At 38.3% G+C, this 14,585-nt stretch overlaps 1 protein-coding gene across 5 annotated transcripts in view; it reads left to right on the top strand.

Annotated features, from left to right (window-relative positions):
* Window positions 1-2,024: 2,024 nt before the first annotated feature.
* The window catches only part of MTX2 (metaxin 2), a 67,142-nt gene continuing 54,581 nt past the window's right edge, over window positions 2,025-14,585 (top strand). The window contains exons 1-2 of one of the 5 annotated variants that reach the window (XM_061135057.1): window positions 2,027-2,279; window positions 2,728-2,830. Coding sequence is in view for 3 of the 5 variants with exons in the window: in XM_061135054.1 (XP_060991037.1) it covers window positions 2,240-2,279 (40 nt within the window). In the remaining 2 variants the exon portion in view is untranslated. Of the gene's footprint in view, window positions 2,280-2,699; window positions 2,831-14,585 lie in introns of all 5 variants that reach the window. The other 4 variants (XM_061135056.1, XM_061135054.1, XM_061135055.1 and 1 more) reach the window with 4 other exon arrangements.

Raw genomic sequence — 14,585 nt, 5'->3', positions numbered from 1 at the left:
AAAGATATTGCTTTCTAAATGTCATGAACAGTAATTCTCAGAACATCATGTTTCTTTGCAGAAACTTAGTAAGCTATCTGACTTTTAAATTTATTGTGTTTTTTTTTAATTGAGGTATGATTGACATAGTAGTAGTAGTGTTAATTGATCAGTTGTGTCTGACTCTTTGCAACCCCGTGGACTGTAGCCCACCAGGCTCCTCTGTCCATTGGATTCTCCAGGTAAGAATACTGGAGTGGGTTGCCATTCCTTTCTTCACGGGTTCTTCCCAACGCAAGGGGCAAACCCTGGTCTCCTGCATTGCAGGCAGATTCTTTACCATCCTAGCTAAGAGGGAAGCTCTATGATTGACATACATTATATTAGTTTCAGATGTACAGCATAAAGATTCAATATTTGTATGTATTGTGAAATGATCACCACAATACATCTAGTTAACATTTGTCATTCTACATAGTTACAGAAGTGTTTCTTATGATGTAAACTTGTAGGATTTATCCTCTTAGCAACTTTTAAATATGCAATACATTATTATCTATAGTTGCTGTGCTGTACATTATATACTCTTGACTTATTTCAAAACTAGAGAAGTTTGTACCTTTTGATTTCTTTCACACATTTCTTACACCCTGCCTCTGTCACCCACCAATCTGTTCTCTGTAACTGTAAGCTTTCATTTCTTCTTCTTCTTTTTTTTTTTTTTTTAGGTTTCATGTATAAGTGAGATCATATGGTGTTTTCTTTCTCTGACCTATTTAGTTAGCATAATGCCCTCAAGGTCCATCTATGTTGTTGCAATGGCAGTATTTCATTATTTTCTATGGCTGAATAATATCCCTTTGTATGTATATACATACAGTGTACCTATATATTGTGACCTTGGGCAAACTACTTACCTTTTTAAGCCTCAGGCTTCCCTGGTGGCTCAGCTGGTAAAGAATCCACCTGCGATGCTGGAGGCCAGGGTTTGATCGCTGGGTTGGAAAGATCCCTTGGTGAAGAGAATGGCTATCCACTCCTGCATTCTGGCCTGGAGAATTCCATGGACTGTATAGTCCACTGGGTAGCAAAGAGTCCAACAGGACTGAGTGACTTTCACTTTCTTATTTGCTCCAGCTACCTTCTTTCTGGCAAGCATGGTTGAGTAAATAATTAAACGTTAATGTCTGTCCAGGGACCAATCAACAGTAGCTGAATACAGGAAATTAATGTGGATTTGAAATCTGGGCTTGAGCGGACTCCCTGGGCAGGCAGTTTAAACTTCCTAAGCCTGTTTCTTTACCTGTAAAACGGCAATAAGATCTCACCGGCTTGTTTAGAGGATGAAATGGAATAGAATAGTGTACATATATTTTAAGTCTGGTATTCAGTGGATGCTTAGAAATGCTACTTGTCTTTATCATATCACTAATATGTGGAATCTAAAAAATACAACAAAGTAGTGAATGTAACAAAAAAAAAAAAGATACAGAGAACAAATTAATGGTTACAAGTGAGGAGGAGGAAGGGGCAATACAGGAGTGGGAGTGTGGCAGACACAAACTACTGGATGTAAGATAAGCTATAGGGATGTATTTATTGTACGACACAGGGGATATAGCCAATATTTTGTAATGTAAATGGAGTTTAACCTTTAAAAATTGTATAAACATAAAATTTAGAGGAAACAGCAACCCACTCCAGTACTCTCGTCTGGAAAATCCCATGGACAAAGGAGCCTGGCGGGCTACAGCTCATGGGGTTGCAAAGAGTTGGTCACAACTAAGTTAGCACATAGAATCATGAGCAAACAACTGCCTCTTGTTTGAAATCACTTAAAAAAAAAACTTATTTGCTTACAAAAATATCGCTTGGAAAGGAAACTGAAAACTTCTGGGGTACACCCGCCCACCCTGTACGCCAGAGTCGGGAATCAAATACCCTTCCCTTCTCCCTCTCCCTTGCTGGGGTGGCCCCCAGCGGCCGGGAGCCCGGGGACAGGAAATGCCAGAGAAGGCGGAGGCGGGGCCACCGGAAGCGCTCGCGCGCCGCTGTCAGCTGCGCCGGAAGTTCCTGGCCTGGCCTGGTGGTAACCTTGGAGTCTAAGCCGGTGGTCTGCCGCCGCCGCGGGGTGGGCTGTGAGAGTCGGAGCTTCAGCCGGGGCCAGGCCTGTTAGGTGCCAGGGGCCGCCGGGGTTGCCCGGGAGTTCGCTGAGGATCGCGGGGAGCAGGAACTGCGGGCGCAGGGCCGCCCAGCCGACATGTCTCTAGTTGCGGAAGCCTTAGTGTCCCAGATCGCAGGTAGCGTGTGTGGCAGCGGACCCGGACGGAGGCGGGGGCCGGCGTGGGGTAGTCGTAGGGAGCAGTGCGGCTTTAAGCACTGCAGCTTTCCTCCAGCCTTGCAGCATTAGACGCTGAACCCGAGGTTCGGGATAGAGGCGGGCAGTGACCGCCAACTCCTGGATGAGAAAACAGGGGGAGAAACTCGGTTACGGTCAGCTCGGAGGAGTGGGAATCCCATCCGTTTTTACTGGGCAGTACTTTGTCCAGCTACCCATTTGGTCTGGAGGTGTTGGGATAAGTGGAAAACGCTGTGGCCTGGAATTAAGGTGGGGGGCGTGGCCATATCCGAGAGCTTCAGAGTTAAGTGTGGGGGCAGCCTCGGTGTGGGACCTGAGGTTTAAGGTGCTTGTCACTAATGAGTCGCCATTGTCATTTGAGAGGCCAATGAAGTTTCCTCTCCGAGCAGCCCAATATTGCCATTTGCTGGGTCTCCAGCTTCACTGACACATTTTTAAGGCTGCATGAATTTTTTGAAACACCTTTGACTTGACGGACTGAACATGGCTGTGGTAAATAGATTTACAATATATTTTGAAAATTTCTGTTATTGAATATATTTCTGTTATCGAGATTCTTATTTACTGTAGTGAAAGATATTAAATATTGTTGAGAAAGTGAGAGACTATTGTAGGTATAGGTTGATGGGTTAATCTTTAAATGGAGTTAGTCTTAAACGTCCTAGAAGTATTTTCATTGTGAGTACGGTAAATATTCAGTTACCAGGATACTTAGGTAGCTTTGCAATAAGGTAGTATTTTTGAAATGAAAAGTATTGAATGTCATGGAATTTGCCAAAATATGTTTCATTACATTTGTGTTAACATTCAGTTCTTCTTTTTTTTCTCACTCAAAGACATTGTCTTCTAAAAATGAGGGAAGCCCCCACTAGATTGCAAGCTTCTTGAAGGCAGGAATAATACTTACATTGTTTCTAGTATCTTGAGGACCTGTCAGTTGGTGCTCAATAAGTATTCGTGACCTGAATTAATGAATACTCTTGAGATTTCAAGCAATGATTATTTGTTTTTACTGTTCATGTTTTTTAGAATGTTAGATCATGAATGTAGATTGCTATATTAAAATATTTCACAGTTGTATACTGATATTGGTATACAGTGTGCATGTTCCCCTAATGTGTGATTTCTTTTAAGGAAGAAATGAATATCTTGTAATCAGTTTGGAACTTTGCTTCAATTACTGAAATTTAGGAGTTTCTAAGAATTTTATCAATCTGCCATCTTAGCTATTTGGTGTGATCACTCTAGGAGGAGGCATTTATAGATGGATAATTCAATAAATGGTGTTGGGACAACTCCTCAGTCATGACACTGCAAGAATAAATTCTAGATGAATTAAAAATTTAAGTGTAAAATAAGAACAAAAACCAAATTGTAATAAAATAATTAGGAAAAATATAGGTGATATAGTGTAGGATGCCTAAGCAAGATACAGAGTTCAGAGTGCATGGAAGAAAAAATTAACAGAATTTTTGCAGATACATTTTAAAAGCTTCGTATGATGAGACACATAAGTTTCTACAAATTAAGAAAAAGGCAGTCCAACAGAATCAAAGGTAAAGGATGAGAACAGGCAGTTTACTAAAGGGGAAATGCAAATCAGCAGTGAACATATGAAAAGATGCCCTCCATCACTAATTTCCACCCAGTCAAATGGGCAGAAATGAATATGATAATTTTTAGTACTGACACTGGCATGGGGAAAACAGTTGCCCTCGAAGTATTGGGGAGTCTGTAAGAAACAACTGCTTTTGGGGAACTTAACATAGCAATATTTATTTAAATGCTGTTAATTGACTCAGGAATTCTTCATGGGATTTATCTGATAGAAATGTAAGGGCCAATATTTAAAGAAATATACAACTGTAGTAATTGTAGTATTATTTGTAATAGCAAAAACCCAGAAACATCCTAAACATATGTTAAATTACGGCATGCATGGTCAGTTGTGTCTGACTCTTTGTGACCCCATGGACTGTAGCCTGCCAGGCTCCTCTGTTCATGAGCTTTTCCAGGCAGGAATACCGGAGTGGGTTGCCATTTCCTACTCCAGGGGATCTTCCCCCATCCAGGGATCTAACCTGCATCTCTTGTGTCCCCTGAATTGGCAGGCAGAGTCTTTATCACTGCACACCTGGGAGAGTAAAGTTATGGCATGCCCACATTATTGCAGAAAAATGATGAGGTATAGCTGTTAAGCTTTCCTGGTGGCTCATTGGTAAAGAATCCACCTACCAATGCTGGAGACATGGGTTCAGTCCCTGGGTTGGGAAAATCCCCTGGGGAAGGAAATGGCAGCCCACTCCAGTATTCTTGCCTGGGAAATCCCATGGACAGAGGAACCTGATGGGCTGCAGTCCGTGAGGTTGCAAGAGTCAGACATAACTTAGTGACTAAACAACAATAGCAACATAGCTGTTAAGCATATTGGCTTGAAGACTCTGATTATCTTAGATATTAATAAAAACAAGTTATAGAGTTATGTATATATATACTATGAACCATTTAAATAAATGAATCCTGTGTAAACAGGTGAAGTGAAGTCGCTCAGTCATGTCCGACTCTTTGTGACCCCGTGAACTGTAGCCTACCAGGCTCCTCTGTCCATGGGATTCTCCAGGCAAGAATACTGGAGTGGGTTGTCATTTCCTTCTCCAGGGAATCTTCCCAACCCAGGGATAGAACACGGGTCTCCTGCCTTGCAGGCAGACGTCTTACCCTCTGAACCACCAGGGAAGCTGTGTAAACAGCTGTATACCTGTGTAAACAGGTGTATGTAAGCAAAAAAAAATGTAGGAGAATACTCAATTTTAACTAGTAATTTCAGAAGAATAAGGATAGTGTGTTGGAGTGAGAATATTTTACTTTTGAATTTAAATGGTTGTAATTATAAAAATTTGGAAGATTATATTTTGGCAACAGCAAAAAAAAAAAAATGATGGTTAACATGATTTATATGAAACCTTGTATTTGACTGGTAAGTGTGACTCAAATCCAGCAACTATTCACAGTATTCTGCTTCTTATCACAGCTATTTGTAAGACCTCCTCAGCCAGCCATATTGCTTTTTGGCATTTTTTTTTTTTCTTGGGAGTGATCTTGATCCCTGTCTCCTGTACAATGTCACAAACCTCTGTCCATAGTTCATCAGGCACTCTTGTCTATCAGATCTAGTCCCTTAAATCTATTTCTCACACTGTGTAATCATAAGGGATTTGATTTAGGTCATACCTGAATGGTCTAGTGGTTTTCCCTACTTTTCTTCAATTTAAGTCTGAATTTGGCAATAAGGAGTTCATGATCTGAGCCACAGTCAGCTCCCGGTCTTGTTTTTGCTGACTGTATAGAGCTTCTCCATCTTTGGCTGCAAAGAATATAATCAATCTGATTTCTATGTTGACCATCTAGTGATGTCCATGTATAGAGTTTTCTCTTGTGTTGTTGAAAGAGGATGTTTGCTATGACCAGTATGTTCTCTTGGCAGAACTCTATTAGCCTTTGCCCTGCTTCATTCTGTACTCCAACGCCAAATTTTCACAAATAGCAGTGAAAAGGGAAGCGAAAAGCAAAGGAGAAAAGGAAAGATACATGCATTTGAATGCAGAGTTCCAAAGAATAGCAAGGAGAGATAAGAAAGCCTTTCTCAGTGATCAATGCAAAGAAATAGAGGAAGACAATAGAATGGGAAAGACTAGAAATCTCTTCAAGAAAATTAGAGATACCAAGGGAACATTTCATGCAAAAATGGGCTCAATAAAGGACAGAAATGGTATGGACCTAACAAGCAGAAGATATTAAGAAGAGGTGGCAAGAATACACAGAAGAACTATACAAAAAAGATCTTCACAACCCAGATTATTATGATGGTTTGATCACTCACCTAGAGCCAGACATCCTGGAATGTGAAGTCAAGTGGACCTTAGGAAACATCACTACGAAAAAAGCTAGTGGAGGTGGTGGAATTCCAATTGAGCTATTTCAAATACTAAAAGATGATACTGTGAAAGTGCTACACTCAATATACCAGCAAATTTGGAAAACTCATCAGTGGCCACAGGACTGGAAAAGGTCAGTGTTCATTCCAGTCCCAAAGAAAGGCAATGCCAAAGAATGCTCAAACTACTGCACAGTTGCACTCATCTCATATACTAGTAAAGTAATGCTTAAAATTCTCCAAGCCAGGCTTCAGCAATATGTGAACCATGAACTTCCAGATGTTCAGGCTGGTTTTAGAACAGGCAGAGGAACCAGAGATCAAATTGCCAACATCCACTGGATCATCGAAAAAGCAAGAGAGTTCCAGAAAAACATCTGTTTCTGCTTTATTGACTATACCAAAGCCTTTGACTGTGTGGATCACAATAAACTGTGGAAAATTCTGAGAGAGATGGGAATACCAGACCACCTGACCTGTCTCTTGAGAAAACTGTATGCAGGTCAAGAAGCAACCGTTAGAACTGGACATGGAACAACAGATTGGCTCCAAATAGGAAAAGGAGTATATCAAGGCTGTATATTGTCACCCTGCTTATTTAACTTCTGTGCAGAGTACATCATGAGAAATGCTGGGCTGGATGAAGCACAAGCTAGAATCGAGATTGCCGGGAGAAATATCAATAACCTCAGTAAGCAGATGACACTACCCCTATGGCAGAAAGTGAAGAAGAACTAAAGAGCCTCTTGATGAAAGTGAAAGAGGATAGTGAAAAAGTTGGCTTAAAGCTCAGCATTCAGAAAACTTAAGATCATGGCATCCAATCCCATCACTCCATGGCAAGTAGATGGGGAAACAGTGGAAACAGTGACACTTTAGTTTTTTGGGCTCCAAAATCACTGCAGATGGTGATTGCAGCCATGAAATTAAAAGATGCTTACTCCTTGGAAGGAAAGTTATGACCAACATAGACAGCATATTAAAAAATGGAGACATTTCTTTGCCAACATAGGTCCGTCTAGTCAAGGCTATTGTTTTTCCAGTAGTTATGTATGGATGTGAGAGTTGGACTATAAAGAAAGCTGAGAGCCAAAGAATTGATGCTTTGGAACTGTGGTGTTGGAGAAGACTCTTGAGGGTCTCATGAACAGCAAGGAGATCCAGCCTGTCCATCCTAAAGGAAATAAGTCCTGAATATTCATTGGAAGGACTGATGCTGAAGCTGAAACTTCGATCCTTTGGCCATCTGATATGAAGAGCTGACTCATTTGAAAAGGCCCTGAACTGGGAAAGATTGAAGGCGAGAGGAGAAGGGGACGACAGAGGATGAGATGGTTGGATGGCATCACTGACTCCGTGGACATGAGTTTGAGTAAACTCTGGGAGTTGGTAATGGACAGGGATGCCTGGCGTGCTGCAGTGCGTGGGGTCACAAAGAGTCGGACACGACTGAGTGACTGAACTGAGTGAACTGATTCTGCTTCTGCCAGTAATATGGTTTTCTTGGAAGAGACGAACCTCGAGAGATTAGAGATATATATATCTACACAGTTCTGTTATATTAATAACTTAAGTAAATGTGAATCTGTTTTTGTAGTTGAGAGCTCTGTTTTTAAATGTATTTAGCACTTTGCTTATTATTCTTTCCTTCAGTGGGCGAACAAACTGGTGTTTCTTTTGGAAACATATAAAGATGTCTTCCATCTATCTGTGATACTCATGAGGTACCCTCCTTGAGAGCCTCATTCATAAGGACATCTTTTAGAAGCCTTCTCTGAATTCCCCCATTTAAGTGAACCATTTCTGTCACTTTACTACTAATGTATTCCCCCTCCAAGTTCTCTCAGTTCTTACTCCTTATTATGACTCAGTGGCTATTCCTTCCATCTCTACCTTAGTTTAGGGTTTGTTATTTCTGGCTTGAATTACTGTAGTATTGTCTGAATAGGTTTCCCTGATTTCAGTCTTATCTCGTTCTAGTGCAGCCTGTATACTGGAAGCCTCAGTGGGCTTTTGTTTGTTTGTGTTGAATTATTTTTATTTTCCTAAAATGCAGAGGTAACTCCTCTTGTTTGAACACCATCATTTGTTCCCTGTTGTCAGTAGATGGAGTGAGGCATGTAAGACCCTCTGTAAGTTAGAGTCTGTCTCTCTAGCTTCATCTCTTGTCACCCCTTTCCTTTAACTCTTGCTATTCTAAACTATTTGTAGTGTCCATCTTTGGCAAATGTTGACTTTTGCCTCAACTGTTCACTTTGCTTGGATAACTAAGCACATTTTAGTCTGTAAGTCTTCCAGACATTATTTCTCTGTCAAATAAGAAAGGTTTATTTTTTTTCCTTTTTTCCCTCATAATAAAAATAATACATTGTTATTGTAGAAAATGAAAAAAATTGAAAAGAATATAAAGTAAAAGTCACCTAAAATCATAAATTTGAAATCCCATCTTCCTCATTGTAACTTTGGTGAACAAAGCTACCCCATTCACTCTCTCTAAAATAAAAAAAGAAACATAAATAATATATAATATGCATACTTTTTTGTAATCTGTTTGTCATGTAACATTGACATCTCTTTTCCATGTCTGTGAATGAAATGACATATTTATCATTGCTAAAGTTTGTATTGTATTTCATTGTAATGAAGAAATCATAATTAGCTTATCTAGTCTTTTTATGATGGGTGTTCATGTATTACATTAGTTCAGACTGAGAAGCAGAAGTGGTAGGAGCTCTAGTTCTGTCTCTGTGTACACACACACTTGCACACACACACACACATACATGAATGGGCTTATGCTGTTGACACACACACACATACACATGAACTGGCTTATGCTGCACACACATGCACATACACACACACTGGCTTATGTTCTTGTGGAGGTTGTACACACACAGACACACATACAGACACACACAGACACACACACTCAGAGGCTTTTGTTCTTGTGGAGGTTGGCCAGCCAGATGCTTAAGGCCACAGGCAGATAGCCATGAAGGGGCTCCAAGAGGAGAGAGCACGTGCAGCAGGTGCTGCTTGCAGAGGCTGAGCTTTGTTTGTTAGTAAGTTCAGCCCACCCAGGATAATCTCCCTTTTGATTAACATAAAGTTATTATCAGGGCTTGCTTTAATTATGTCAGCAAAATTCCTTCCCAGCTCCCCTAGAGTAGTAGTTGAATAACTGGGAGGTGCTTGCTACAAAATGGCTGTCTTCCCTCTGTGTTCCCACTACCTGCTGGAGGATGTCCCTTGTAGCTCACCCTAATAAGACAACAGTAGAAAGGGTATTCTGGCAAAGGTAGTTTAGTCTAACCAGTTTAATAGACTTCAGAGCCATCATAGGTATATATGAATTTGCTGATATAAATGGTACTTGCAAATACATATTTGTGTATCTAACTGGATAGTTCATTTGGATACATTTTTTAAGGAGAGAATTTTGAATTTATGATGTGGAAAGGAATGGTAACTTATGATTTTTGAACTAAAGTTTGAATCTCTAGACAAGGACATGCTAGATTAAGAACTGTAAAAGGAGGATAAATAGTCTGGATGTTGAATGGTTTTCAGAATCTTTTATAACAGCCTGTGTATTTTAAATTTTCACTTGCTTTTTGTTTTAAACTGGCAAGATTTTCAACACATTACTTGAGTTTCAGGTTAAAAATGTATTTTTTACAGATAGTTGGGTATGAACATATCCTGGGGAAGGATTCAGTATTCCCATTTGGGTTGTGTGACCACATTTGGCGTGGTCACTGTAGTAGTCAAAGGCTGGGATACTGTGACAGGAAATGACTGACTCACTTGCTTGTCTCTGCACCAGGAGCATCTCCAGCTTTTAGGGTTCCACACTGTCATCAGATACATGCAAAAAACTAGAGAGATACTGAATTTAAACTGCGGGAATCTTCTTCAGTGCTGATCACTCCCTTCGCCTTGCTTTCTTTTTGTGGACTTGGAAGTGAGAGTCAGATCTGGGTTCTTATTCAGCTACTTGCTAAATGTGTGACCTTAGGCAAGTCACTTGCCTTTTTAAGCTTCAGGTTTCTTATTTGCAAATCGGTAAAGATAATTGCTGATTATTTAAGGATTAGATAAGATAGAAAATGTTTGGCATTGTGTCTGGCACATAGTAAGTGCCCAATAAGTGTTCATTAATGTTATTTTTGACACATTTACCTATCAGTTTTTCTCTCTTGCTGGACTTTGCTTCTGTCCTCTTGTGTAAAAATACAAGTTTGGTAAAACTTTTAAAATTGCTTTTAGATAGAATACATAATTCATTTCAATAATATAAAACATCTGTAAACAGTTATTACATTTATTAAAATTACCCCATAACAAATTATTCTAAGATATTTATTTCAAGATTATACCTTTGATAAGTTTCAGCCATATTTATCTTCATTACATAATTGAATCTTCAGTATAGGTCATAGGTGTAAATACTCTGAAGCTTTTTCAGTGGTTTATCATGAGGTTTTGCTGAAAGCTTTTAGCCTTAAAAAATTAGTTGCTATGTATCTGGTTGATGATAAGAGTAAGTCTCCATTTTTGATCCACTGTGCTAGATAATACATAGCTGCTGATATTAACAATTTGATCCTTTTAGGTGTTGTTTTTGTTTTATGGATAAGGAAATTGAAACTTGTATGAAAACAAGGCCACTGGAGTAAGACAGAACTGAGTTCTAAGCTCAGTTTTGCCTTTTGTTTTATAATCTTGGACAGACGTTGATAGGCCAGTTTCCTTATTTGTGAAAGACAGTATATTTTATAAAATATGGTCGGCACCTATTTTAGGGTGGTACATGGTAAGTTTAGTACATGGTAGTTTCTGTTATTACTTTGTTTTCCTGGTGCCTTTGAGGATATTGCCATTGTAATATCGTGTTAATATTTTGGACACAAAAATATCCGAAGTGTCTTTATTAACTATGCCATCTTTTCTGAATTAGTGAATATTACTTCACTAATGTGTTGATATATTTTAAGCATATTAGTCAATTTCATCATAGCACAGTTAAAATAATCTTTTGAAATCAGGGCGATGTCTGTTCTGTTCTTTATTTAGAAGCTCTGTAAACTATGTAAAGTATGAAAAAGAAGACTTGGGATATTTCATTTATCTCATTGTGGGTATGCAGGTGCTTAATTATTTAAATTTATTAATAATTTCCTTCTGGCAGTAGCATTACTTTATGGTATCATCTCAGAAAGTAGTTTTACAGGGTTCCATGACATCCTTATGTAAACATGAAGTTAAGTGTAATAAGTACAGACATGTTTAAAAGTTTTGTTTTTTTTTATCAGTAATAAGCTTTTTTATTCCATCTTTCTTTCACATGAATACTGGGAAATCTGGACTTAGAACATTTCAGGAGGATTCTAGAGGCTCAATGAAGTGGAAACTATGGGTTAAAAGTCCTTTGTATAATAGAAGTGATGCTGTTGGTCACAAGGTATATTGAGAATAAAAAAGTGATAGTCAGGGCTCTTATATCTGTATATCAAATATCTAATAATCATTGCAACAGATATTTGAAAAAATATGTTAAATTTCTTTGTTATTGAAAATAAAGATTTGTTAGTTATTTGTAATCTGCATTCTGAGGATTTTCCAGTATTGAGGAAGGCACTGAGGAATTAATAAGAAGTTATTGAATTGGCCATAACATTTTAGAGAATCTTTTTTCATTTGTGTTCATTGTAGGAATAGCCTCTACTGTAGTGCTTATCACCTTGGCACCTGTGAAGTAAATATTAAAGGGGCAGATGCAATAACAATGACAAAATAGCTTAAACCTCAGATTAGAGACAAAACACAATTTATTGACATCAGTGTGATCTATTTTCTTTTATCATATTTGTATTCATGAATAGGTTGGAAACCAAATTTTTAGAGCCAATAATTTGTTTCATTTTAGAAAACTTTGGTATGCTGTGAAGATCACATGAGAGACTTGTTTTTGACCTTGTAATAGTCCACATTAAGCATAACATGAATTTTGCTTCTGTTGTATGCTTTATTAACAATCTATACCCTGAAATTACTTGACTTTTCATTTTTAGCTTAAAAGATTTTGTTGATGTATGCCCCATAAAATTTGTCAGTCTCTCTTCTGTGAAGACTTCTGAGTTATTAATGTTAGCTCAAGTCTTTCATATTTGAGTGGAAATTGAAAGAAAACACCATCAAACTTCTTAACATTTTTCAAATGTTTTTGATATTTCTTGATAAGCAGTTATCAGATGGACTGAAGATGTCAACTGGAGATGAGATATTAAATTCAGGCTTCTCATTTTTTGTTCAAAGACAGACGTTATATTCAGCAAATCCAGCTACAGACATTTATGTGTAGAAGTATCTGCCTTGGCAGTAAGAAAAATGCATGTTTAATTTTTTATTGCTTTGTAAATGATCCTGTACTCTGTTCTTGAACACTTTTCTTATTTTTGTACGCTTTATAAATGAATCATGGTTTTGAACTTTTCTACATCAGTAATAAAAATGAAATTTGATTGGTTAGTAATAAAGAAGGTTCTTTTCATAAAAACAATCATTTTGTCATGGCAATTCCCATTAACTGTAACTGCTTTAGCAAAATAGAAACCATAAAAAGCATTTCATTATGCATATACACTTAGCTCTGTTTTTGTGCTGATTATATATTTTTTTATCTCTAAGAACTTCTATAAGCCAAAGAAGTTACTTCATGACTTAACCTGAGATGTTAGTTTGTTTAGATGGTTTTATTTCCAGACTTACAGCAATTTTTTGCTGTCAATTATCTTTTAGGCTTTAGATAGCAAAAGACCTGCTTGTATTTTCCATAGAATATATTTTTAGGCTGAGTATCTAATTTGTGCTGGGTGCTCTGCTAGGTGCTGGGGTAAAAAAATGGGTGACAATTGTTGCTTTTGATGAACTTAACATCCTTGTGTGGGACACATCCATCAAGACAGATAGTTTGGATACAAAGTGGTGTATCCTATAGTACAAATGCTAATTTAGGAAGTCTTTACTGAGTCTTTTACCTCTCTTCTTTCAAACCGAGTTTGGGTGTTAGATACTTAGTGACCATCTGAACTCCTCTCTCTGCACCCTCACCCAGCTGTCTGGCGCCCTGGTGATTATTATTATTTGTGTTTTTACTCAGTTCAGATTTCATCTCCTCTTGTGAATTTTTTCCTGTCTTCCTCCAGCAGGTTGTTATTTCTTCAAGAAGATTCCTTTAGTGCTTTATACAAACCTCTGGTCTGATGCTTATATTAATGTTGCTGAATACATTCTGTGAGCTTAGAGCTTGTATATGGTATTTACATAGTTTATCTAGTTTTATTCTTCAACAGCCTTACAAGGTGGGTCATTTTCCTCTTTTTACAGATGAGGTAAATGAGGCAAGAAAGATTACACAACTTGGCTAAGGTCACTTAGGCGATAAGTTGTAGAATTGGGAGGGGAACCCCGCCATGTCTCACTTCGAGACCTCTGTTTTCCCCAACCCACCTGTATGGGTTTATTGTATTGTGAATGGTGATGTGTATCTCAGTCACCTCCTCTCCCTCCCCCTGTTCTGCGCCCCCCACCTACTCAACAAAATTAGATCCTAGAGAGCAGTGGCAGTTTTATATTAATCGTTGTCTATTTATCATAGTCCTTGGTACATTTTGCAAGTTTAATAACCTATGGTAGTTCAGTTCAAGGCTTTAATATATTTTTTTCTGCCTCTCTGAGGATTTTCTTTCCCTGTGCTCCTGTTCATGAAGGGATTCTGTGATGGTTAGGCTGTATTATCTTATTTCCTGTTTATTTTGTCTTTTTGTTTTTGTTCTTGGGGAATCTTGCAATTCTGCCAAGATTTCTGGAGATGTAACAACAGATCAGATCCTCTGTAGGGAATCATTTGTCTCATGGCTGCCAGAGACGAGTGACGCAGGAGGAATAGAGAGTTCTCTGGTTACCTAGCTTGACAGGAGAGAGTGAATCTATGTCCAGTATTAGAACATAGTAGATATTTAAAATAACAGATAGTATTATTACAATGATTGTAATGAGTTTAGAGTGGTGGGGAGGATTGCTTCTTAGTTGAAGGGACATTTATTTTACATTTACTAGGATTAGATTTAGAAAACCATTAAATCTTGAAGGTTAACATTGTTAGCAATGTTGAGTTCTGATATTTGTGTGGGACTGTTTGTCTTTTCTCAGTTTTCTGGCCAGAAATTGCGCTTTTAATCTAAACCAGCTGTTTTTGTATAGCTCTGCTATTGATCACATATTCATCTTTGTTTCTGAGAAAAGCTC

This window comes from Dama dama, chromosome 33 (assembly GCF_033118175.1).
Source record: "Dama dama isolate Ldn47 chromosome 33, ASM3311817v1, whole genome shotgun sequence".
Taxonomy (NCBI): Eukaryota; Metazoa; Chordata; class Mammalia; order Artiodactyla; family Cervidae; genus Dama; species Dama dama.
The sequence above is the reverse complement of the archived record's forward strand: the minus strand, read 5'-3'. Positions and strand labels throughout refer to the sequence as shown.